General features: G+C 42.5%; 2 protein-coding genes across 8 annotated transcripts in view; one reads left to right on the top strand and one right to left on the bottom strand.

The window, feature by feature from the left end:
- The window catches only part of AANAT (aralkylamine N-acetyltransferase), a 34,817-nt gene extending 14,332 nt beyond the window's left edge, over nucleotides 1-20,485 (bottom strand). The window contains exons 1-3 of one of the 7 annotated variants that reach the window (XM_061616313.1): nucleotides 19,833-20,485; nucleotides 12,500-12,610; nucleotides 12,032-12,139 (exon numbers count right to left, since the gene is read on the bottom strand). The gene's annotated coding sequence lies outside the window, so the exon portion shown is untranslated. Of the gene's footprint in view, nucleotides 1-12,031; nucleotides 12,140-12,499; nucleotides 12,611-12,701; nucleotides 12,789-17,598; nucleotides 17,840-19,832 lie in introns of those variants that run through there. The other 6 variants (XM_061616314.1, XM_061616312.1, XM_061616316.1 and 3 more) reach the window with 6 other exon arrangements.
- A 114-nt stretch (nucleotides 20,486-20,599) lies between these two features.
- The window catches only part of UBE2O (ubiquitin conjugating enzyme E2 O), a 119,619-nt gene continuing 112,714 nt past the window's right edge, over nucleotides 20,600-27,504 (top strand). Inside the window, exon 1 of the mRNA XM_061616301.1 lies at nucleotides 20,600-21,182. Coding sequence (XP_061472285.1) covers nucleotides 20,793-21,182 — 390 coding nt within the window. The 5' untranslated portion in view covers nucleotides 20,600-20,792. The remainder of the gene's footprint in view (nucleotides 21,183-27,504) is intronic.

Below are 27,504 nucleotides of genomic sequence, written 5' to 3'. Positions count from 1 at the left end.
ATCGTCCCCCTGATCAAAATGCTCAGGGAGACCTGGAGATGAGATATGAAATTGAGGAAGCATCCAAACTAGGAAATGTGGTAGTAATGGGTGACTTCAACTACCCGGACATAGACTGACTGCATATGTGTTCCAGTCATGACAAAGAAGCAAAGTTTCTAGATATTCTAAGTGACTATTCCCTAGACCAGTTGGTCATGGAACCGACCAGAGGGACGGCAACCCTGGACTTAATCCTCAGTGGGGACCGGGACCTGGTGCAAGATGTAAGTGTTGTTGAACCGATTGGGAGCAGTGACCAAAGTGCTATTAAATTAAACATACATGTAACTGGCCAATTGCCAAGAAAATCCAACAAGGTCACATTTGACTTCAAAAGAGGAAACTTCACAAAAATGAGGGGATTGGTAAAAAGAAAGCTGAAAAACAAAGTCCAGAGGGTCACATCACTCGAAAATGCTTGGAAGTTGTTTAAAAACACTATATTAGAAGCTCAACTGGAGTGCATACCGCAGATCAGAAAAGGTACCGCCAGGGCCAAGAAGATGCCAGCATGGTTAACGAGCAAAGTCAAGGAAGCTCTTAGAGACAAAAAGTCTTCCTTCAAAAAATGGAAGTCTTGTCCAAATGAAGAAAATAAAAAAACACAAACTCTGGCAAAAGAAATGCAAGAAGACAATAAGGGATGCTAAAAAAGAATTTGAGGAGCACATTGCTAAGAACATAAAAACCAACAACAAAAAATTATATAAATACATTCAAAGCAGGAGACCATCTAGGGAGACAATTGGACCCTTGGATGATAAGGGAGTCAAAGGTGTACTAAAGAACGATAAGGAGATTGCAGAGAAGCTAAATGAATTCTTTGCATCTGTCTTCACAGTGGAAGATATAGGGTAGATCCCTGAACCTGAACTAACATTTGCAGGAAGGGATTCTGAGGAACTGAGACAAATAGTGGTAACGAGAGAGGAAGTTCTAAGCTTAATGGACAATATAAAAACTGACAAATCACCGGGCCTGGATGGCATCCACCCGAGAGTTCTCAAAGAACTCAAAGGTGAAATTGCTGATCTGCTAACTAAAATATGTAACTTGTCCCTTGGGTCCTCCTCCATGCCTGAGGACTGGAAAGTGGCAAATGTAATGCCAATCTTCAAAAAGGGATCCAGAGGGGATCCCGGAAATTACAGGCCAGTTAGCTTAACTTCTGTCCCTGGAAAACTGGTAGAAAGTATTATTAAAGCTAGATTAACTAAGCACATAGAAGAACAAGCCTTGCTGAAGCAGAGCCAGCATGGCTTCTGCAAGGGAAAGTCCTGTCTCAGTAACCTATTAAAATTCTTTGAGAGTGTCAACAAGCATATAGATAGAGGTGATCCAGTGGACACAGTGTACTTAGACTTTCAAAAAGCGTTTGACAAGGTACCTCACCAAAGGCTTCTGAGGAAGCTTAGCAGTCATGGAATAAGAGGAGAGGTCCTCTTGTGGATAAGAAATTGGTTAAGAAGCAGAAAGCAGAGAGTAGGAATCAACGGACAGTTCTCCCAATGGAGGGCTGTAGAAAGTGGAGTCCCTCAAGGATCGGTATTGGGACCTGTACTTTTCAACTTGTTCATTAATGACCTAGAATTAGGAGTGAGCAGTGAAGTGGCCAAGTTTGCTGATGACACTAAATTGTTCAGGGTTGTTAAAACAAAAAGGGATTGCGAAGAGCTCCAAAAAGACCTCTCCAAACTGAGTGAATGGGCGGAAAAATGGCAAATGCAATTCAATATAAACAAGTGTAAAATTATGCATATTGGAGCAAAAAATCTTAATTTCACATATACGCTCATGGGGTCTGAACTGGCGGTGACCGACCAGGAGAGAGACCTCGGGGTTGTAGTGGACAGCACGATGAAAATGTCGACCCAGTGTGCGGCAGCTGTGAAAAAGGCAAATTCCATGCTAGCGATAATTAGGAAAGGTATTGAAAATAAAACAGCCGATATCATAATGCCGTTGTATAAATCTATGGTGCGGCCGCATTTGGAATACTGTGTACAGTTCTGGTCGCCTCATCTCAAAAAGGATATTATACAGTTGGAAAAGGTTCAGAAGAGGGCAACCAGAATGATCAAGGGGATGGAGTGACTCCCTTACGAGGAAAGGTTGCAGCATTTGGGGCTTTTTAGTTTAGAGAAAAGGCGGGTCAGAGGAGACATGATAGAAGTGTATAAAATTATGCATGGCATTGAGAAAGTGGATAGAGAAAAGTTCTTCTCCCTCTCTCATAATACTAGAACTCGTGGACATTCAAAGAAGCTGAATGTTGGAAGATTCAGGACAGACAAAAGGAAGTACTTCTTTACTCAGCGCATAGTTAAACTATGGAATTTGCTTCCACAAGATGCAGTAATGGCCACCAGCTTGGACGGCTTTAAAAGATTAGACAAATTCATGGAGGACAGGGCTATCAATGGCTACTAGCCATGATGGCTGTGCTCTGCCACCCTAGTCAGAGGCAGCATGCTTCTGAAAACCAGTTGCCGGAAGCCTCAGGAGGGGAGAGTGTTCTTGCACTCGGGTCCTGCTTGCGGGCTTCCCCCAGGCACCTGGTTGGCCACTGTGAGAACAGGATGCTGGACTAGATGGGCCACTGGCCTGATCCAGCAGGCTCTTCTTATGTTCTTATGTTCTTATGATCTCTATCCACTTTCTTCACACCATGCATAATCTTACACACCTCTCTCATGTCCCTCTTACTTGCATTTTCTCTAAACTAAAAGCAAAGGTTGTAACCTTTCTTCATAGGGGAGTTGCTCCAGCCCCTTGATAATTTTCCAGCTCAACATTATCCTTTTTGAGGGAAGGTGATCAGAACTGTACAGGGCATCTCCAAAAGGCAAAAAAAAACAAGGACAACATAGGAGATAGGATTTCCAGAAACATGTACCAGAAAAAATGGCCTTTTGGAGTGTGTGCCATAATTGGGTGGATAATTTCTTGTTTGTAAGAGTTGTAATGAGGCAAGTGTCACACCACTTCCCCAAATTCATGTTGTTGTGCATTTCTCACTCAGCTAACATGTGGCAAGCAGTAGCATTGTGGCAAATTCAGAAGTGCAGGGTCCCTTCATGATAGTCACACCAGCCACACACCCAGGATAATCTGTCTCTTCTGCAGTTACAGAGTTATAGAACCAGGACAAAACTGCCATGTCCATAGGCTCCACACACCCTCATATTTCTCTCTCTGGGGCTAAATGTTGCCAGAAACCTTTTGATTTTAAGAATTCTGAAATGACACTAAGAATGGGGCAAGGATTTGGGAGACCAAGGTACTTTGTCATGAAGCTCACTTCTCACTTACCTTAGGAGCAAATCAGCATGAAAGAGGAGCCGTGTGTTAACTACTGAGAAGAGTCTTTTCAGTGACTGACTTACCTCTTTCACTCCCATTGGCTTCAATCAGCATAAAGGACAAGGAAGCATGTTGTTAGCCAAGTGAGAAGACTCTTCTCAGTGGCTAACATGTTTCCCTCTCATGCCAATTGGTTTGTACACAGGGACTCTGCTGGGACCCTGCTCCCAAAAAAGTAATGAGTGTACGATCCCCCACGACTCTGACTGATTACACACCTGGTGGCCATATCCTAAAACACAACCAGCTCCAGAAGACCTTAGTGTTGTGACCCAGGTGGGGGGAGGCATTGACAAGGGTGACACTGACATTGAGAACTGGAGAGGAGAGCTGGGGGAAGGGACTAGCAGCGAGGAGAGTTCATAGTGTACTCAGACCCCCGTCACTGACAGCCCAACTCCCTCTGATCCTGGCCCCCTGTTGAAGTGCAGCCTGAACTGTCAGAGGCTGCCCCGTTAGAGGCTGCTCCATTAGACACCCCCCCCTTTGCCCACGTCAGAGGCACAGCCTGGTCCACCTGATATATCCCAGCTGGGCGCCACACAGCTTCCCACGCTCAAGCAGACAGTCAGCCCCCACCATTCAGAAGGAGAAGCAGAGCTCCAAACCCCATCGCCCAGTGTTCATAGGTATCAGAGGTGGGAGATTCAAGAGAAGGGCTTGAGGAGGAACCTTTGTTTATGTTCTACTTGTGGACTCAGGACGGGATATTTGCTGAGTCAACGTCTGAGAGCTGCGAAGACATGCTTAGTCAGTGTTAGTCAGCTCAAAAGTTCCTACATAGGGTAAAAAGATTGATGAGTTGCAAAGCTTTTGATGTATCTATTAGTTTAATAAAAAGAGAAAACTCACAGAACCAAGTGAGACTGGGTGCATTGGCTTCGGGCAGGACACAGTGGCCACTATTCAGTTGTGAGTCCACTCAAATCCAAGGCTACATAAGGTATGAAACAAAACGGAGAAAAGGCTCTGGTGCTCACTGATGCAATACTCTTTATCGTAGCTCAGCACATTTATTGTGAAACACTCCTTCAGGAACTATGGGCAAAACCAGCCATTAATATACTAACTCTTAAAAATGTAATAAATTACCAAAAAGAAAAAAAAATTAAATCACATCATAAAAAGTCAACATACTCAAGTGTAGACATTCTTAAAACTCAGTTTATCATAAACAGTATGAAACTTTAAAAAAAATCATAAGAGTATTCAAATAGGGTGATCCACCATTTTTCAAGCATCTTTGTTACAGGGTCACCATCCATGTGGCAATTTATTGTAAAATCACCAAAAATATGTCTTATATTCAACCCATTAGTGGCAATCCCTCGCTGGATCATCACCTTGCAGTGGTGACTGGGCTTGCGTGTTCCAATGAACCCTGTGAGTGATGACGTCGGGAGTCATGTACTCCCAGCAGGGTCACCCATGGCAGTAAGGTCAAGGGAGAGGAACCAGACAAAGAACGATCCACAAAAGTCCTCAACGGCAGAACAGGCGGAGGAAAACAATGTGTATGTTACAACGGCTGTGAAGGTGGATGAAGGCTGCAGCAGTTAAAAGACTTCTAACTGTCGTGGTATCCATGCCATCGGATCAAAGCCTTTTTCTGTCAAGATTGTGTGTTGATCGTCATGCACGGATCTCCCCACGTAAAACAAATTCATACACAGGTGTCTTCCAACCAAAACAAAACAAAACAAAAGTCCCATGGCGATCAGCGAATGGCAATGGGGGCAGGACTGTGAAATCTGGAAGCCCCGCACATGGGCGGTGGATACAGACTCAGTCATCCTGGCTCTAGGACTGAGGCAGTTGAGTAGTTCGGCAGCTATATCCACGACTGAGCAGTCCTATTCAGGATCCACTCTGCTCACCCCATATGGGGAGGGGGCTAGAAAAGGTGCCCTAAACATAGTCTGCCTCATCTCTCTCCCTGACTGGATCACCGCATCCAGTGGGGTCACCACTTAGCAGTAACAGAAGACAAATGAACTTTGGAACATGGAATATACGGACATTGCTGGACAATACAGATAGTGAACATACTGAAGGCAGGACTGCCATCATCGTGAGGGAGTTGAGATGTTTTAATATTGACATAGCAGCACTCCAAGAAACTCGAAGAGCAGGAGAGGAACAACTGAAGGAAGAAAAAGAAGGTTACACCTTCTTCTGGAAAGGACTGCCTGAACAAGAACGAAGAGTACATGGAGTAGGTGTTGCTATTAAAAATGATCTTGTGAAGCTCTTGTCAGAAGTTCCTACTGGCATTAATGAACGACTCTCAACTCTCCAATTAAAACTTGCCAAAAACCAGCAGGAAGCTATTCTAACATTAGATGCTGATGAAGACATCAAGGAAAATTTAATACCCAGCTGGGCACCATCTTATCAGAGATACCTAAGGAGGATAAAATTATCCTCCTGGGCGATTTCAATGCAAGAGTTGGGCGTGATTTTGATTTATGGCCAGAAACCATTGGGAAAGAAGGAGCTGGCAATAGCAACCTGAATGGAATTCTACTTCTGACTAAATGTGCAGAGCATAATCTTGTTATTACAAACACACTCTTTCGCCAGAAAGATAAATTTAAAACATCATGGAAGAACCCTCAGTCGAAGCACTGGCATCTCCTGGATTACGTAATTGTCTGTGCCAGAGATTGTCGTGATGTACTCCTCACCAGGGCCATGACGAGCACCGATGACTGCTGGACAGATCACCGATTAATTCGATCCACTATGGCCATTAATATTGTTCCTCAACGTAGGCTCCAAGGAAGAAAACCAAGGTGTAAAATTAACATCCACGCCCTTCAAGATCCTATTAAGTGAGCTTGCTTTCAACAACTCTCAAGAAACATCTACCTACGGAACACCCTGAAAACGTCAAGGAACACTGGATTAAACTGAAGACTTCCATTATTGCAGCATGTGAACAAACTATTGGATAACAAACTAAGAAACATCAGGACTGGTTTGATGAGAATAATAGTGAGACTGAACATATCATTGACAAGAAAAGGAAAGCCTTCCAAATATGGCAAAAAGACACTAACTGTGCTGCTAAGAAAAACATCTATGCCAGTGCAAAGGCTGAGGTCCAAAGAAGAACTAGAGAACTTAAGAACACCTGGTGGATAAAGAAAGCTCAAGAAATCCAGCATTTTGCAGATGCTCATGATGCATGGGGCTTTTTTAATGCCACAAAGGACATCTACGGACCAACAAATTATGGTACAAATCCCTTACGTTCAATAGATGGTACCAAACTTCTAAAGGACAAAAAGTCTATTGCACTGCGTTGGAAAGAGCATTACCACGATCTCAATTGTAACTCTATTGTGGCTGATGAGGTCTTCTCGCAAATCCCACAACAACAAATTAGAGATGAGCTTGCAGTATCCCCTAATTTGGATGAAGTCAGTAAAGCCATTAATCAAATGAAGAATAACAAAGCTAGTGGACCTGATGGGATTCCTGCTGAAGTCTTTAAAGAAGGTGGGCCTGAACTTACACAACAACTTCATAAGCTCATTGAAAAAATCTGGATGAGGGAGGAGATCCCAGAAGACTTTAGGGATGCCATAATTATCACTCTTTTCAAGACAGAACAGATTGTGGGAACTACCGAGGCATCTCTCTTCTGGCTACTGCAGGTAAAATCCTTGCAAGGATCCTCGCAAATCGCCTCCTACCTATCTCAGAAGACATCCTCCTTGAATCCTAAAATGGTTTCCGCCCTTCCAGGGGGACAGTGGACATGATCTTCACTGCACGACAGCTTCAAGAAAAATGCAGGGAGCAAAACCGACCTCTGTATATGGCGTTTATTGATCTGACTAAGGCCTTTGATACTGTAAATCGAACTGCTCTCTGGACCATCCTTCTGAAAATTGGATGCCCTGATAAATTTGTGAATATTTTGCGACTCCTCCATGACAACATGACGGCGACAATTTTGGATAACAATGGCTCTCAAAGTGATCCATTCAAAGTGGGATCAGGCGTCAAACAGGGATGTGTCATTGCTCCGACCTTATTTGCTATTTTTATCGCCATGATTCTACATCTTGTTGAAGGGAAACTTCCCAGTGGCGTGGAAATCACATATCGAACAGATGGAAAGCTTTTTAATCTCAGTAGGCTGAAAGCAAAAAGTAAGGTAATTACAACCTCTGTTGTAGAACTTCAATATGCCAATGATAATGTAGTCTCCGCACATTCAGAGGAAGATCTTCAAAGTACCCTAAATGTCTTTGCAGAAGCATATGGAAAGCTTGGCCTCTCGCTTAACATCAAAAAAACCAAAGTGCTTCATCAGCAAGTGTGAACCAATCCCTCTGTAGCGCCATCAATCCAGCTTAATGGTGTGACGCTGGAAAATGTCGATCACTTTTCTTATCTTGGCAGCCATCTCTCTGTAAAAGCTGACACTGATGCTGAAATTTAGTATCGTCTGAGCTCTGCGAGTGCCGCATTCTCCTGAATGAAGCATAGTGTTCAAGGATCGGGATATTCGAAGGGAGACCAAAATGCTTATTTACAAAGCCACTGTACTACTGACCTTACTGTACGCCTGTGAAACATGGACCATCTATAAACGCCACTCCCAACTTCTTGAAAAATTCCACCAATTTATTTATTTATTTATTATACTTATTTATTTATTATACTTGTATACCGCCCCATAGCCGAAGCTCTCTGGGCGGTTTACAGTAACTAAAAACAAATACAATTTAAGATACATCTTTTAAAAAACAATTTAAACCAATGCTGCCTCTGGAAAATTCTGCATATTACTTGGGAAGATAGGCGGACTAATGTTAGTGTATTGGAAGAAGCAAAGACTACCAGTGTTGAAACAATGTTCCTCCAACATCAACTTCACTGGACCGGCCATGTTGTTCGAATGCCTGATCACCATCTTCCAAAGCAGCTACTTTACTCCCAACTTAAGGATGGAAAACGGAATATCGGTGGATAGCAAAAGAGGTTTAAAGATGTTATCAAAGCTAATCTAAAAAAATGTAACATGAGCACAGAGAACTGGGAAGCCTTGGCCCATGAGTGTCCCAATTGGAGGTCGGCCATTATCAAAGGTGCTATGGACTTTGAAGAAGCACGGGTACAGGGTGAAAGGGACAAATGAGCTAAGCGGAAGGCACATCAAGCAAATCCTCATCGTGACCATCTTCCATCTGGAAACCTATGTCGTCACTGTGGGAGACTGTTTGGATCCAGAATTGGCCTCCATGGTCACTTACGGACCCATTGTTAAAGACCTTACCCTGGAAGACAATCTTACTCGGCCACGAGTGATCACCAATGAAATGAATGAGCGGCAAAAAGATTCACATTTCTTATTTTTTGACCTACAACAGTGCAGAAGTCATCTATGTTATTCCATGCCCGTGTGATAAAATCTATGTGGAAAAAACATCTATGCCTATGAAAGTAAGAAGAGGGGAACACTTTAATAATCTGCATCATCAAAGAATGGGGGCTCCCCTAGTGCACACAATGATATTTTGTTTGAAAAGGTAAACAATAATTAAAAATTGTTAAAACAAAAGGGAATTTCTGATTAGTTGTATTTGGCTTTATGATTAGCTTGCTTTGGTAATTAGTAGCTTTGTATAAGTAGTGATTTATTTATTATTATTTATTTAATTAACTTGTATCCCGCCCTTCCTCCCAGCAGGAGCCCACGGCAGCAAACAAAGCACCAAAAAACTTTAAAACATCATAAAAACAGATCTTAAAATACATTAAAACAAAACAGCATTAAAAACGTTAAAAAAAACAACCTTAAAAAGGGTTAAAAACATTATTAAAAACATATTAAACAATTCTGACACAGATGCAGACTGGGATAGCTCTCAACTTAAAAGGCTTGTTGAAAAAGAAAGTCTTCAAAAGGCACCGAAAAGATAGCAGAGATGGTGCCTGCCTCATATTCAAAGGGAGGGAGTTCCACAGGGTAGGTGCCGCCACACTAAAGATCCGTTTCCTGTGTTGTGCAGAACGAACCTCCTGATAAGATGGTATCTGCAGGAGGCCCTCACCTGCAGAGCGCAGTGATCGACTGGGCATATAAGGGGTGAGACGGTCTTTCAGGTATCCTGGTCCTGAGCTGTATAGGGCTTTGTACGCCAAAACTAGAACTTTGAACTAGAACTTTGATAGCATCAACTCATACATTAACTGCAGAGGTTCAACAGAGATTGAACAAGATGTAGAGAGAATAAAGAGTGTGTGGCATAATTGTGTGAAGCTGCTTCAAGCTGGTTCTTGAACTGATTAGATTTTAAGTAAGTCACAAGTTTTTCAAGGTTAGTATAGTTTGAATGATTACTACTTAAAAATGTTGAAGTCAGTAACGAATGGGGGTGCTATACAGACAATAGCTTTTGGTTGTTATAATTGTTGGGCTGGCTGTTTGGTGTTTTAGATCCAGGTTGCATTCACATTTAAGATAAAATGCTATATATTGTTTAAAATAATTTTCATTTTAAAATTTCACACTTAAAGGTATGTTTCATATTCCCCCCCCCCTTTTTGAATATTCTATTATTTTTAAAGTTTGGTGCAGTTTATGACAACCTGAGTTTTAAAAAAATGTTTTGAACTTAAGCATGTTCACTTTTTATGGGATGGTTAATCTTTCTTGCCTACTTCCCTACAAGCCTTCTCGGGTGTTGAAATCAGCAGAGGGGGGCCTTTTGGTAGTTCCACCTCCCTTGGAAGCTCGGGGGGCAGGAGAGGGCATTCTCTGTGGTGCCCCCAAGTTGTGGAACCCCTTCCCCACCAAGATGCATCTGGCAACTTTGTTGTAGTTTTAGGCAAATGCTGAAGACAACATCTATTTACACTGGCCTTTGACACCTAAGACATGTATGTATTTGTCCCTATTTTGGGATTTTAGGTTGTTTTTAAAGTCATTTAAAATTTGTTCTAACCCACACTCAGACCATTGGATGAAGGGTGGGTAATAAATGATGATAATAATAAATTTTAAAAATCCTTGTAACTTGTTACATTTTTAACCATTTTGCACTAGAAAATTTTTGATGCCCCAAAATGGATTGGGGTGCAGTTCAGCATGTTTTGATTTATATTGCATAAATAAAACCCCAGAAGTACACTTTGTTAATTTTAAGTGCTGTATTTTCCAAAAGCCAAAACTAGATGAATTTAATTAAGAAAAAAATGCTTAGGCTGCAATCCTAAAGTTTGGGGGTGGGCAGGGGAGAAGAACTGAAGGTGAACACCATCCTATCCAACACTCTGCAAGCCTCTGGACTTAAAAAAACAGTCCAGGCTAAAAAAAATATTAAACTTATTTTTTTAAAAAAAGACCCTCTCATTGTTTCCAGAAGTGTGTCTAAATTCTTCTCTTGTTTGAGGACATGACAGGGGGCTGGGAAGGCTTAGGATTCTTCAGGTCATAGCTACTTCTTGTTACATCCCCTTTTTGGCCGCTGTGATGTCTGTTGGGCCAAGGTGCTGGAACAGCCAGTATCATCGGAGAGAGAGCCTCTGGTGTTGGATCTCCCTCTCAGATGCTGGAGCTCTGTCTCTGACATCTGAGGTTTACATCAGATCCATCCAATGACCCTTGGCATGTCCTCCCAGGGACTAATGGGATTATACTCTTAGTGTGATCTAAATATTATGTTGTGGTTTTTTTTAAAAAAAAACACATAGCTTTGCTTAGAAATTAAGCTTATTGGAATACTTGTAAATATTAAAACAAGACATTAAATGGCATACACGTCCCCCACATTGTTTACATTTCAAGGGAGGAAAAAATAAAGGCACTGAAAACTGTTAATACATACATTTTAGCCTGCCAGGAGCCACCTTGGCTATCTCGTACATCCCCTTTGAAAGACAGTCACTAAGATGATCATTGAGACAGTTCTGGCAACATTATTATTATTTTTTCATTCATTGTCTCTTTCCAGTCATCAGTTTTGTTCTTATTAGAAACTGGATACTGCACTGGCTTTTGTCTGTAGATGATCCTTTCCAAATGAAAAACAGGGGCAAAACATCCCGGCTGATTTAATGTTTCTGGTACGCCACAGTGCCTTTGGTCCTATGTCTTGCAGTGAAAATGCCTTTGAATCACTGCTAACATATTAAAGGACCGTAGACCTATGAGGGATACATTGTGTTCAATATGTTGTATATGAAGCTATTTCAAGAAATAGTGGAGCAGCCATCTCTGAACTTCAAGGATTGGGGCTCACTAGACTGGTTGCAACGTCAGTTTGGACCTTATGTCACAAACTTGCAAATGTAGCATTAATATATCTGGGTTTAACACAATTTATATATTATCTGGAGTCAAAGCTGTACTGTCAAAGAGCGCCATCTGTTGGGAAAATTAAATGCATCAAACTGACACTTTTAGAAAAACAAGGAATTAATCCTTTCAAAACACATCAAGGAGAAAAACAGAGTGACATACATTTACAACACTGTACATTCATTGAGATATGGGTAGATCACATCTAAGCAGCCCATTCTCCAGAATTGTTTAAACAGTAGTGGGACCCAGGGATGTAAAATTTGTGCTTGGAATTGCAGAACCTGCCGAGTCATCTTTTCCTACCTCCATGCAGGTATATATAGATGGAACCGGATTGAGCCAGAGATGCGAGAGTTAAAGAATTTCTTGCCTTGTGACTCCCAGCCTGAGACTGTCTACTTGGAGGAATAACTTGAAGGGATGTTTGGAAAAAGACATCAACACCAAAGAGTCGAGCATGGAGAAGAAACAGAAATTTTAGGATGTGAGGTAGAAGTTGCTCTTAAAATACTTGGAAGAAACAAATCACCAGGAACAGATGGCATACCAACAGAGTTGCTACAAGTTGCTGAAACGGAATCTGTCCAAATTTTGACAAAAAATTGTCAACAAATATGGAAAACTAAACAATGGCCCACAGACTGGAAGCATTCAATACACATCCCAATTCCAAAAAAGGGGATCCCAGGGAATGCAGTAATTATCGAACTATTGCCTTAATATCCCATGCAAGTAAAGTAATGCTCAAGATTCTACAACAAAAGCTCTTACCATATATGGAGTGAGAAATGCCAGATGCCCAAGCTGGATTTAGAAACGGAAGAGGTACCAGACTTCAGAAGAGGAAACTTCACAAAAATGAGGGGATTGGTAAAAAGAAAGCTGAAAAACAAAGTCCAGAGGGTCACATCACTCAAAAATGCTTGGAAGTTGTTTAAAAACACTATATTAGAAGCTCAATTGGAGTGCATACCACAGATCAGAAAAGGTACCGCCAGGGCCAAGAAGATGCCAGCATGGTTAACGAGCAAAGTCAAGGAAGCTCTTAGAGGCAAAAAGTCTTCCTTCAGAAAATGGAAGTCTTGTCCGAATGAAGAAAATAAAAAAGAACACAAACTCTGGCAAAAGAAATGCAAGAAGACAATAAGGGATGCTAAAAAAGAATTTGAGGAGCACATTGCTAAGAACATAAAAACCAACAACAAAAAATTCTATAAATACATTCAAAGCAGGAGACCATCTAGGGAGGCGATTGGACCCTTGGATGATAAGGGAGTCAAAGGTGTACTAAAGAACGATAAGGAGATTGCAGAGAAGCTAAATGAATTCTTTGCATCTGTCTCCACAGTGGAAGATATAGGGCAGATCCCTGAACCTGAACTAACATTTGCAGGAAGGGATTCTGAGGAACTGAGACAAATAGTGGTAACGAGAGAGGAAGTTCTAGGCTTAATGGACAATATAAAAACTGACAAATCACCGGGCCCGGATGGCATCCACCCGAGAGTTCTCAAAGAACTCAAATGTGAAATTGCTGATCTGCTAACTAAAATATGTAACTTGTCCCTCGGGTCCTCCTCCATGCCTGAGGACTGGAAAGTGGCAAATGTAATACCAATATTCAAAAAGGGATCCAGAGGGGATCCCGGAAATTACAGGCCAGTTAGCTTAACTTCTGTCCCTGGAAAACTGGTAGAAAGTATGATTAAAGCTAGATTAACTAAGCACACAGAAGAACAAGCCTTGCTGAAGCAGAGCCAGCATGGCTTCTGCAAGGGAAAATCCTGTCTCAGTAACCTATTAGAATTCTTTGAGAGTGTCAACAAGCATATAGATAGAGGTGATCCAGTGGACATAGTGTACTTAGACTTTCAAAAAGCGTTTGACAAGGTACCTCTCCAAAGACTTCTGAGGAAGCTTAGCAGTCATGGAATAAGAGGAGAGGTCCTCTTGTGGATAAGGAATTGGTTAAGAAGCAGAAAGCAGAGAGTAGGAATAAATGGACAGTTCTCCCAATGGAGGGCTGTAGAAAGTGGAGTCCCTCAAGGATCGGTATTGGGACCTGTACTTTTCAACTTGTTCATTAATGACCTAGAATTAGGAGTGAGCAGTGAAGTGGCCAAGTTTGCTGACGACACTAAATTGTTCAGGGTTGTTAAAACAAAAAGGGATTGTGAAGAGCTCCAAAAAGATCTCTCCAAACTGAGTGAATGGGCGGAAAAATGGCAAATGCAATTCAATATAAAGTGTAAAATTATGCATATTGGAGCAAAAAATCTTAATTTCACATATACGCTCATGGGGTCTGAACTGGCGGTGACCGACCAGGAGAGAGACCTCGGGGTTGTAGTGGACAGCACGATGAAAATGTCGACCCAGTGTGCGGCAGCTGTGAAAAAGGCAAATTCCATGCTAGCGATAATTAGGAAAGGTATTGAAAATAAAACAGCCGATATCATAATGCCGTTGTATAAATCTATGGTGCGGCCGCATTTGGAATACTGTGTACAGTTCTGGTCGCCTCATCTCAAAAAGGATATTATACAGTTGGAAAAGGTTCAGAAGAGGGCAACCAGAATGATCAAGGGGATGGAGCGACTCCCTTACGAGGAAAGGTTGCAGCATTTGGGGCTTTTTAGTTTAGAGAAAAGGTGGGTCAGAGGAGACATGATAGAAGTGTATAAAATTATGCATGGCATTGAGAAAGTGGATAGAGAAAAGTTCTTCTCCCTCTCTCATAATACTAGAACTCGTGGACATTCAAAGAAGCTGAATGTTGGAAGATTCAGGACAGACAAAAGGAAGTACTTCTTTACTCAGCGCATAGTTAAACTATGGAATTTGCTCCCACAAGATGCAGTAATGGCCACCAGCTTGGATGGCTTTAAAAGAAGAGTAGACCAATTCATGGAGGACAGGGCTATCAATGGCTACTAGCCGTGATGGCTGTGCTGTGCCACCCTAGTCAGAGGCAGCATGCTTCTGAAAACCAGTTGCCGGAAGCCTCAGGAGGGGAGAGTGTTCTTGCACTCGGGTCCTGCTTGCGGGCTTCCCCCAGGCACCTGGTTGGCCACTGTGAGAACAGGATGCTGGACTAGATGGGCCACTGGCCTGATCCAGCAGGCTCTTCTTATGTTCTTATGTTCTTATGATCATATTGCAAACATACATGGGATAATGGAACGGACCAAGGAATTTCAGAAGAAAATCACCCTGTGCTTTATAGATTACAGCAAAGCCTTTGATTGTGTAGATCACAAAAAACTATGGAATGCTTTAAAAGAAATGGGGGTGCCACAGCATGTGATTGTTCTGAGGCGAACCTATACTGTGGACAAGAGGCTATTGCAAGGACAGAATATGGAGAAACTGATTGGTTCCCCATCGGAAAATGGGTGAGACAAGGGGGTATTTTATCACCTTATTTGTTTAATCTGTACGCAGAACATATCATACAGAAAGTGGATTGGACCAAGATGAAGGAGGTGTGAAAACTGGAGGGAGAAATATCAATAATTTAAGATATGCAGACGATACCATATTGCTAGCAGAAACCAATAATGATCTGAAACAAATGCTGATGAAAGTTAAAGAGGAAAGCACAAAAGCAGGATTACAGCTGAACATCAAGAAGACTTAAGTAATGACAACAGAAGATTTATGTAACTTCAAAGGTGATAATGAGGACATTGAACTTGCCAAGGATTATCAATACCTTCGCACAGCCATTAACCAAAATGGAGACAATAGTCAAGAAATCAGAAGAAGGTTAGGACTAGGAAGGGTAGCTATGAGAGAGCTAGAAAAGGTCCTCAAATGCAAAAATGTATCACTGAACATCAAAGTCAGGATCATTCAGACCATGGTATTCCTGATCTCTATGTATGGATGTGAAAGTTGGACAGTGAAAAAAGCGGATAACAGAAAAATCAACTCATTTGAAAGGTGGTGTTGGAGGAGAGCTTTGCGGATACCATGGACTGCGAAAAAGACAAATAATTGGGTGTTAGAACAAATTAAACCAGAACTCTCAGTAGAAGCTAAAATGATGAAACTGAGGTTATCATACTTTGGATACATAATGAGAAGACATGATTCACTAGAAAAGACAATGATGCTGGGGAAAACAGAAGGGAGTAGAAAAAGAGGAAGACCAAGCAAGAGATGAATTGACTCTATAAAGGAAGCCACGGACCTGAACTTACAAGATCTAAACAGGGTGGTTTACAACAGATGCTATTGGAGGTCGCTGATTCATAAGGTCGCCATAAGTCATAATCAATTTGAAGGTACATAACACACACACACACACGGTGGGCCTAATGCCTGAAGGTCTGACCTTGTTCTCTCACAAGATCTCAGAAACCTAAGAGTACCCATCAGAGAGACAGAGAGAGAGAGAGACGCCCCCAGGGCAAAGTACGGCATGCTTTCAGTGGGCCCAGTCTTAAACAAGTGCCAGGATATCCTCACCCTTGTGCAATTCCCAAAGGCACACTTCCAAAAAGAATAATCCCCTTTGGTGTCATCCCATGGGGAGGTGAGGAGCATCCTGCCTTGAAGAAATGGCTGAGCTCAGCACCAGATGTTATGGATCTGGGGGTGGGTGGAAGACAGAGGCTTCCTCACCCTGTCTATGTATTCTGACTCTGACCCTCAGTAGTACAGCAGCAAAAGGAAGCACTGGGAGGGCTGGCATCACAATCCAAGCCCTCCCCCAGGCCTCTCAATGTTTCCACCATCACTCTTCAGCTGCTACTGTTGCTGCTCACTCTTCCTCCCTAGAGAAAGCAGCTAAGTTTAGCCCAGCAGTAGATTTATAAGCAATTATTATTAGGTAGGCAGGACTTCCTTACTCAAGTTCGGTCTCTATAGGCAGTAAGGAAATATTCTATTTAATAAGTAAACAGTCCCTGCATGTCTCATTGTTTTTTTAAAAAAGTTAACGGCAGTAGGGGGCAGTGGCGTCACTAGGGTTGGTGTCACCCGGTGCTGCCTGCAGTGCCTTCTCTCTCAGACTCCAAGCGATCGCATGCGCAGTGGAGCGCACGTGTGGCCTCTAGGAGCGCGTGGCTGAACAACAAGGCCCAGGAGCGCGCCGCCGCCTTGTTGTCTGCCACCACTTCCACCTTCTAACAGCTGAGGAAGGCAGCCGGTGCGCCACGCAAAGACTCTCATTGGTGCCTAGGCAGTGCCTGGGGGGGGTGGCTCTGGGTGTCACCCCTGTCTGGTGGTGTCACCCGGTGTGGCCCGCCCCTGCCGCACCGCCCTAGGGACACCCCTGGTAGGGGGCAACTGGGTCAGGGCTGTGGTGTTATGGAGGGTATTTTAACCCTTTCCCTCAGCAACATTTCCCCACTAACAATACCCTGCCCCCTGCAAAGCGGCATTTGCCTCCTAGGTGGAGGAGGAACATACAGACACCTGATGAATCTATATTTGACTTAGGACTTTCTAAAACAAGAGTTGGTGATATTCCCATTGCTGCACTGCTGTCTACTACCAGCAGGTGGGGATGATTTCTAGTATATATGGCTTTTAAGTAGAATGCTATTCCATCCCCATGTAGCATAACCTTATTTCCCTTACTATTTGTCAACTATTGTCACAAATCATTTCCCCTCATTATATGAGGAGATACTGAAAGAAGTGGGCATGTTTAGCCCTGGGGGCAGAAGACTGAGGGAGATATGACTTCACCCTTCAAGGACTTGAAAGTTGTCACACGGAGGAGGGCAAGGATCTCTTCTCAATCATCTCAGAGTGCAGGACACAGAATAATGGGTTCAAGCTGCAGGAAGCCAGATTTCACCTGAACATCAGAAAAAACTTCCTAACAGTTAGAGCGGTACAACAATGGAACCAATTACCTAGGAAGGTGGCGGGCTCTTCAACACTGGAGGCATTCAAGAGGCAGCTGGACAGGCACCTGTTGGGTATTCTTTAATTTGGATTCCTGCATTGAGCAGCGGGTTGGACTCACAGCCTTATAGGGGCCTTCCAACTCCAGTTTCTGTGATTCTATGATTTTATAATCATTGGTGTGGAAGTACTTACAAAGTGCTTCCAGTTAGATAACAAAACGTCCACAAGATGGGGCAAGAGTCTTTCCTAAGATAAGCAGAAATGTAGGAATGCTGGTCAAGTTTGGTGTACTTGAGTTTTCTCTCAAAACAAGCAATTTCAGGAACTCCAAATCTACTTTGGCGAATAGCACATTTGCTTAATACGTTAGAGCACGTTAGAGCACTGCTGAGACCAGTTTTTTTTTTTTTGAGGGATGGGGGAGAGGCTGACCTATATTGTTTACCCTCCTAAAAGTCATAACCACAATCCAAGCATTTAAGAGTCCGTGACGCAGAGTGGTAAGCAGCGATAACGCAGCTGAAGCTCTGCTCACGGCCGGAGTTCGATTCCAATGGAAGGAGGAAGTCGAATCTCCAGTAAAAGGGGTCGAGGTCCACTCAGCCTTCCATCCATCTGTGGTCGGTAAAATGAGTACCCGGCATACGCTGGGGGGTAAAGAAAGACCGGGGAAGGAACTGGCAAAACCACGCCATATATACGGTCTGCCTAGTAAACGTTGCAAGACGTCACCCTAAGAGTCGGAAACAATTCGCACTATAAGTGCGGGGACACCTTTACCTTTTTATCACTTTGTACTTGATTTACAATAATTCTCTCCTTCAGTGATAACCTAGCTATCATGAGATTGCAGGATCTGGGTCTGAGGAAAGGGAGAGACTGATTTTGCCCAAGAGCCTCATATGGATAACAAATAGGGGATAAATAAGGGACTGTCTTATGCTGAGTCACACCAATGGTTATCTAGGCCAATATTCTGTAGATAATACTGAAACTAGGCCTCAGGATATCCTGCTGTTTGTACCCAGCTTCTTAAAAAGGAAAATCCAGTAACTTGGACAATGGTGGCTTCGTCCTCATTGTTGCTGTGGTCCAAGCAGTGGGAAAATCTAAATCTAAAATACCTGGCAAGTTAATTGGAAAATAAGAGTATACACTTTAGAAGATTTCAGGAGGCAGGACAGGATGAAGAAACAGGAGAGAGAAATCTCATGTGTGATTGCATGCTCCCTTTTGTCTAGGTGTACACTGATGTCTGAATGTAAAAGAAGAACCCATGCATTATGATTAAAGATGGAGAAGCAAAGTATTATTCTGTATAAGGAATTCAAGTTCTTTCATCCAGCTCAAGGTAATTACATCCCACATATCACAATACCATCAACGGGAGTATATGATTTTCATTTGGGACACTATAAATCATCTTTTGAGAGTGTGAAATGTTATAGAATGCTGTAATAAACCTTGAATGTACACTATAAACCTGGGTGTCTGGGAAATTCCTGACCTGTATGTATCCTAGCAACATAAAGCTCAACATGTCTTCCCTTGAGATAGCCTGTGGATTGCCCTGTGAAAATGACACACTGGGAGGTCTTAAAAAAATCAATCTATGCTGTATTCTTGTCACTGAGATTATAATAGTATTGCTGGGCCAAAATGCTGCAGATTTTAAGCATGGTCATTGCTGTCATTGAGATCTCACATAGGATTGCTCAGTTACAATACTTTAAAACAATACATTGCATAAAAGTGCATTACAACCTTCTGGAGATACTGAGGCTTGTTTTTTACAATGAAGATCTTAATGATAAACTCTCAGTCAAATGACCTCACTGCACTCACATTTATTAATATGAGTAATCTCTATTATGTCTCTCTGTAAACAAGAGAGTCACACTGGCCAGATTTGCCACTAGGCTCTAACTGGTTCAAACCCCCAATTATCTGGCTTTCATCTCAACATCCCTAATGACTAGCACTAAATTCTTGCTAGTGGAAGGCATTAATTCCAGCAACTCCTTTGTTGACCTCTCTGCTTCTGAGCTTCCATGCTGCCACTTGCTTTCATCTAAACTAGCTATGATCTGTGGTCAGAAAAGTTATCTGGGCACACGATGCTCCCATACTCAGGTTGCTGTTAGGATCTTGAAGGCCTTCCTTAGTGCAGAAGTAATACTGCCATAAAAAGTTCACTCGATCATATTAGGTAAAAGAAATGAATTACTCTTCTCCTTACCTCCAAGTCTCTAAATAATTATCTCCTGCTGCATTTGATCAATTTTTTCTTCAGCCAGTTCTCTCCTCTCCTTGTTTAGTCCCGTCCCCACTACAGTTTGTACACTACAATTTCATCGTGTCTCTTTGCTTTCTCTCTGCTGCTGCCTCTCCATTTTCTTTTTCCTATTCCGGTCCTTTTCACCGTCCCCTTTTGTTCCTTCTGTTCTTCCTGCCTCCTCTCTCTTTCATCTCTTCTCTGGCTTTCTGCCTACCCGGCAATTACAGGAGCAGAAGAACAAGATCAGCTCACACCGGAACGAAAAGATAAAAAGCAGCCCCTTTGATGACTCGAATCACCTTAAATCCGAGCAGCTCAGTCCATCGAGGTCCTCTTTTTCTTCTTCCCTCCGCACCCCAGTTTCTTCTTTTACCCTCTGACCTCGTTCCATTTTCTCTTTGCGCAGCGCTCTCCGGTTCCCGAGACGCTCCCTCCATCTCCCCTCCCCCCAGTTGCTCTGCTCACATTCTCTCCCTCCTTCCTCAGCACGTATCTCCATTTTCTATCCCCTCATTATCCCATTCACGAGTTAGCTCCCCCGCCCCGTCTAACCTTCCTTCAATTTTCTTCCCATCCTCTGCCCCGATTATTTCCCTCAGCCAACTGCCTCTCCCCCGCCCGTCTGTCTGTCTCGGGCTCCCTGAAGTGCCCCGCCCACCGGCGTACTCCACGCTTTGCGTTGCCCCGCCTCCTCCCGAGCGGCAGCGACCGCTATTTGGCGAGGGGCGGGTCCTCGCCATTCTAGGCCCGCCCCTTGCCGGACGGTGACTGTGCTGTGTGGGCCAGGCGGCCGCCGCTGCTGCTGCTGCTTCTCCTCCTCCTTCTTCTTCCTCCTCCTCCTCCTCTTCTTTTTCTTTTTCTTCTTATTCCCTTCCTTCCTTCCCTCTCCCCCTTCAGCCAGTCATCACCGGTGAGCGCGACATGGCGGAGTCGCCCGCTCTCCCCACCTCGACAGCCCCAGCAACAGCCCTCCATGCCGCCGCTGCCGGCTCCCAGCGGCTGCTCTTCACCCACGACCTGGTGTCAGGGCGGTACAGGGGCTCGGTGCGCTTCGGCCTGGTGCGCGTCATGCATGGCGAGGACTCCGACTCGGAGGAGGATGAGGGTGGACGAGGCCCCGGCGGCGGCGGCGGCGGCGGAGGAAGCAGCGGGGGAGGCGGCGGCGGCGGCCCAGGGGGAGGCAGTTCGGGTGGTTCCGAGTCCGGAGGCCCCTGCGGTGGGGAGGAGAGCCGCGGCAGCCCCCTTCGCCGCGGATACGTGCGAGTCCAGTGGTACCCGGAGGGCATTAAGCAGCACGTCAAGGAGACCAAGGTAACTCAGGAAGAAGAAGCCGCCGCCCTGGGCCTCGTTTGCATCTCATCTACATATAGGTCGGTGCGGGCGGGCGGGCGGGTACGCGAGAGTCCCCGCAGAAGGGTGAGAAAGGAAACGGAGGAGGAAGTAGTAGTCGTAGCTGGCGAGGGGTCTCTTTAGCCTGAGGGAATGGAGAAGGGCCCCACTGGGGTGTGCGAGGTGGGCCATCAGGCCATGTGGAGGGAGAGAAGCAACTGGGGTCCCCAGGGAAGTTGGCAAGCTAGAGAGCAGGAGTTGGGGCATGGGTTCTGGCTAAGGGGTTGTGAAAAGGCTTTGCAGTGGCCCCCTTGCATCAGTTAGGATGGTTTATCTGCGCAGCTGCTTCTGTTGGAAAGGGGTTGCATTAATCAGGCAGCCTTCCTATTTCTCTGTGTCTCTCTTTCTTCTGTACGCGGCCCCCAACCATTATGTTCTTTGCACCAAAAAGGAAAGAGAGAGCAACATTCTCTACCCTTTATGCATCATTTCTGCAAAATGTTTTAATATTTGTCTAGAAGACGTTATTTCAGTTTGGCATTCCCAGTGATTTGGGTATCAGCAACTCTATATTGGGTGGGATTTCTGGTAATGTATTAGTAATCTTTATTCTTGAGTTAAAACGTGGCCTCTCTGGCTCTCTTACAGTGACATCTGCTGAGGAGTTTTTGTTCTGCAGAACTGCATAAAGATGTTTAGCAGCAGATATAAGTCTGTATGACAAGATATTTCTAGAGATGGGCCTTGTTTATGGTGTAAAGAAAGCTATTGGGAATAATTATAACTTTATGTTCATTTCATTAGCAATCATTTGGATTAATATTTTTTGTGATGCCACTTTTTACAACACATTAAAGGTATAAAGGGCCAGCTAAAGATCACCCCCACAGTAAGTGGCTCAGAGGTTATGTGCCCTGCCACCTGTGCAGCCTTGGGCAAGCTGCATAGTCCCAAGGAGCCCAGTTGCCCCCCAGCTGGCAGTTGCAGACAAGGAAGGGGCTGGCTTATGCAGCTGTGGCAAGCTGAGCAGGCCCTAGCCAGCTGGGGAGGACTAGCCTCAGAGGGAGGCAATGGTAAACCCCCTCTGAATACTGCTTACCATGAAAACCCTATTCATAGGGTAGTCATAAGTCAGGATCAACTTGAAGGCAGTCCATTTCCATTTCAAGGGTATTAATATTGTCCTGCAAGATCTGCTGTTTAGATTTTAAAAAAATATTTTGTACTAATATGGTTGCTTTCAGTTAGTTGCCAAACTGTACTAAATGATGCTGTGTGGTATACATGAAGTGACTGTTGCAAGTGCAAGATGTTGAAGGCTAGAAATTAGTTTGGGGGGGGACACAACCCACTCCCCTAAAAATATCCTGTTCAGATAAGAGAGGGGTAAGTGTTGTGTGTTGCAAAATTTACATAATCAGCATGGAGTTAGAGGCCTAGGTAATTAGACATAAATAACTAAAAGGCTCCTATGTATGCTGATGGAGGACAGACCTGAGTGAGCAAATGGTTATACATTTCCTCACACAAATGAATGGTTGCTGTATGTGTAAGCTAGTAAGTACATCTTATTTGGAATTTTGGTAAGGCCCTTAGGCCTGGTGAACCATTACTATAACTTTTCAGATTTCATAGACTGCTAGCACACTACAAACATATGGGTGGTATTCGACGAAATAATAGTGATAATATAAGGATAACTGCTAGTCAAGACTCCCCCTTTTCTCCCCTTGCATTGTCCACAGATCTGCTCCAGAGGGGGGTACATAGGGGGAGAAGGGAGCAGAATTTTCCTTTGTGCAAGGAGATATCCTTGTACAGATGGAACAGTTACAGTAGCACTATGTTTAATACAATCTGTGAGATGAGATTAGTGGGAAGGAATGCATACTAATGCAATACCAAGAGAACTGATGGGTGAAAGTTGCATGGATTGGACAGCCTGTGATGTGTGTAAGAACTATAAACTTTCCTATTAGTACCATCTTTGACCTGGAAATTACATACGCGTCTCTTGAATAAAGTAGTACATTAATTTTAAAATCAGCATGTTTTTTAAACATTTTAGCCTCCCCCTCCCAGCTCTGTCCTTTACATTCAATACAGAGTAGACAAGTAATGTCATTGGCAACAAAAACTTCCAAAGTGCAGCCTAAAAGTGAAAGGCTTCCCTTGCTACATAAGTGGACACATCTTGAGTATGAGTTTGTTGCTTTCACTTACTCATTTTCAGAAATAAGCTAGCAAGATGATACTATTTGAATTCTAGGTTCTTTACCAGAATATTGCGTTTAGTTTTTCTTATTTCAACAAGGACGTTGAACTTGGAAATCATGAAATTTGAAAAATAGTAGGTGTAGGATTTATTATTGAGTTTTTCAAAAAACATACAACTCACCAGCGTGACACTATAAATTCAATTTTAAAAGAGATTCCAGTAATCTTTGGCAACTATAAAACCCCAAAGTATGGTATAGTGGTGAATGTTGACTAACCCTGGGTGAACTATGGTTCAAATCCACTCTTAGCTGTGGAGCTCACTGAGTGAATTTGGCCTGGCTAGAGATGTAAAATTTCTGGAAATTTTAAAGTTGGTTTGGCATAAAATTATCACATTTGGTATATTAAAAGTACATTTTATTCAAACAATTATTACAAATTGAATTTACTTTTTTAAATTTTTACTTTTTTTGTAACAAATGGATCTACAAGATCCTGAACTGTAAGGAACATCTGAACTGTAAGGAACCTCTTTTGTTTTGCCAGTTTATGAAGCGCAGGCAAAAAAGAATTTAAAAAAACAGAAGAAACCATCAACATTAATAACAAAGATAATTATTTGTCTCCACTAGTCCTCCACAGTGTCAAGCAGACATAAAGCATCCATTCCCATAAAAAGAACTGAGAAAAAGGGTGGACCAAGATTCAGTGCAACATTTTATTCATCATGCTAAAATAAAACATTACATAATCCATCTTTGTTTCATTTTTTCCCAATTTTTCCAGTGTTTCAGGAAAAAAAACAAAAAAGGCTTCAGAAAAACCCTTTTTTTTTCTGATTTTTTTCAGGTTTTTTCCAGGCCTTCACATCTCTAGGCCTGGCCTAAGTTATGGTGATTGTCTTCTTTCAGGATAAAACAAGGAGAAAGATTTTTATTTATTTATGAAAAGTCTTGTACCCTGTAATTTCATTAAAAAATATCAAAGTTGTATGGATATCCATAAATGCTACTCTGAGCTTTTTTTGGAGGATGGGTGGGATTTAGTGTAATAAAGAAATAAGCACTGTCATCCACCTCAGTTTTGTCTTTATGCCAAAAGGGTATAGTGATCTCTCTACATTTTTGCTAGGTTTCAGCTAGCCTGAAATCCATAGGATTACAGTTGTATGGTGGGTACCTTGTTTTTTCCTAGATCAGAGGCTTTAAAACTTCAACCAAACCCTTTCTCTGATTAAGACCCACCATGTATTTCTTCTTTCTCTAAGGAGGGGGTGCATCAAAACTGATCACCATATCTTGCTGTGTGTTCTGACTAATCAGTCGTTTCTTGAATTTCCTGTCTTTGTCACAAGAAATCTGTGTCATAGGAGATGTTTCTTGGTCTGTGAGTACCTTCAGCCAGGTTCATGCTACTGCATGCAGACCGGGTCACCATTTAAACAATAATTACACATTACATCTTTCTCTCCTCTTCCTCCCCCTCTGGGAATTGGGTGGTGTAGTTTAGGAAACCTTATCTGAAATAATAAACATAACACTTAGGTTGTGCCTCATTACTTTGTTATGAGGTGCTATGGAGAAATTTTGTAAAATTAATGATCTCTCATAAATTGAATAGTAGCTTTTCAAATAGTACAAAAAAACCAAACCCATTTCTTCATTTTGACTTCCCACAATTCTGTTAAGGTAAGGGACGTGGACACTGTAAAATAGTGGCTGCATTAGAACTGGAAAAAAAGAGAAGGTTGGACTTGTTCTTGTACATTGACAATTGGATATCTTGGCAAAATAAAACTAATTTCTAGGCAGCTGTTAGTGGGAAAAGGTTTGTGTAAAACTTGCAAATCCTTAGCATTTTGGTTTTAGAAAACTAGACTTGAAGATGACAATTACTGCAATAACTGGAAAAACTGAAATGAATTAAATGCCTTTAGCCATTCCTTCTTATACATTTTCTTAAATATGTATCTTCTTAAAATGAAAACTTTAAGAAATTTAACTGATTCCAAGTCAGTTTATAGGACTTGCGGGGTGATTAGTGTTAATTTCTATTTCCTTCCAGAAGTCTTACTGTTACTCTAGTAGCATGCGCATTCCTTTTCCTCCCAATTTTTGTTGCTTTGATTTCTTAACCTTGCATGCTGATTCATAAGTGAGATAAGTAACAAATGTGTTTTCGTTTCTTCCTTTGGATTGCTCCAAAGGAATCCCTTGGCTTATTTTAAGCTATCCCTAATTCCATGTCAGAATAGGATACAAGTATGGTTTCAGTTGTTATCAAATGTGCCTTATAGGGCTCCCAATTCCTCTAGGGGTAGGGTTGATGGTCTTCTGTGTTGCACTAGAGTTGCAACATGTGAACAGTTGGCTAGTCTAATAAATTAAAACTGTTTCATTGGGGGCTATTAAAATTGTTCCTTTTTATTTTTATGTAGATCCTGTTCATGGTAATGTACAACCCCCGGTTGTCCAGAATTTGCTTTTCTCAATGTGATGTTTCATACCTTGTAGGTAGATATACTGTTTATACGAGAAATGATATTTCCTGGGGGCCTGATCAGACACTCCAGACCCAATTGATTTTGGTGGTGGCAGCAAAAAATAAAGGAAATGCAGTACTGTCTGCCCTGATAGGGATGCATATTGCCATCTCCCAATTTAGCAGGTTCAACATCTGGTGAGCTGGAAGGGGATGACTTACCTTCTTGACCCTTCCATTCATTAAATGATTGATCTGATGAGCTGGGAGGGGAGCGATTTGCATTCTCTTTGCAGAACTGGGTTGGTTGGAGAAGTTATCAGTTCCGGTTGGGGTGATAACCCCCTCCTTAGCACAAATCAGCTGAAGAGGAAGGTCTGTGCCCTGTGTGAGACTGCTGACATGTGTCCCCCATACGGTGAATGTAACTCTTGGGCCAAAAAAAGTCACCCCTGCTGTAAAAGATGCACAATACAAACTGTATTGCATTCTTTGTGTTTTGTCTTCAATATTGTATAGAAGACTATTGCAATAAACGTGGATTTAAAAATAATTTTAAAAATGTTTGCTAGACACATACCTGTCTCTTGTTACCTTCTGTGACACATGCATGCACCATTTGCAGAAAAAAAGTTCTGTGGATTTATGTACATACATCCAAATTGAATTGATTGAAACTCATAGTCAATTGACTAACATGTCTTTAACCAAATGGTTGTCTTAGTTTATACTGATCATCTCCTTGAGTATTAAAATGTATTCTAGTCAGTCTAAAAGATGCAAACTAGACAGAGTTGTGTGGGCTTCGGATGAAGTCCTCTGCCCCACCTTTGACCTAAATTATGTTCTAGCTAAGAAATTTGTATAAGCGTATCCCACAGAATATTCAGGAAAATTGTGAACTGGGAAGACTCGCAGTTTGAGAGGCAGGTGAGGAGTTTGTTTTCTAATAATCGAAGTAGGTAGGTAAGTGAAGAGATGCATAAAAACCTGTGTATGAGTTCTGCTTCTAGAAACATGTCTGTATTCATGAACATATTCATACATTTTCCTCCACAATGTCTAATCTTTGTCTCTGAGCCTTTCGTGCTGACAGTTTAAGTCTGTGGCAACTGGAATATCCCTCAGCCATTGAAGACATTCCTGCAGCTCAGCAAATGACTTGGGGAAATCTCAAATGTTTTTTTTGTGTGTTTTTTCTTGTGTGTTGCCCTATGACTGTTGTGGTAAAGAACAGTATAGAACAGAATAACATGCTGCTGCAGCAAATAAAAAATAAAAATCTGGTCTTGTTATTTTAGTTTGAAAAATTGGAACTTCTGATGCATTAACATAGGTTTTTAATGCTCCAAAGTGTTATTGCCTGTTATCCACCTAAGAAACCACATCTAACCGACCTCTTGCTTCTGACATTTCTTTTAGTCTCTTGGGGGATTACTTAGGAACCACCTGACATTTGTAGTGGTTTGAGACTAAAGGAAAACAAAAGGCTTACTGGAATTGCTGCAGATCTGTACAACTGAATGGATAACGTGTTCCATTCCCCATGTGTAACCATTGCAAGATTACTTGCCCTTTACTTTTCTGAGTCTGCTCTGCAGAT

The sequence above is a fragment of the Rhineura floridana genome, chromosome 3, assembly GCF_030035675.1.
Source record: "Rhineura floridana isolate rRhiFlo1 chromosome 3, rRhiFlo1.hap2, whole genome shotgun sequence".
Taxonomy (NCBI): Eukaryota; Metazoa; Chordata; class Lepidosauria; order Squamata; family Rhineuridae; genus Rhineura; species Rhineura floridana.
This window is presented reverse-complemented; position numbering and strand designations above follow the sequence as displayed.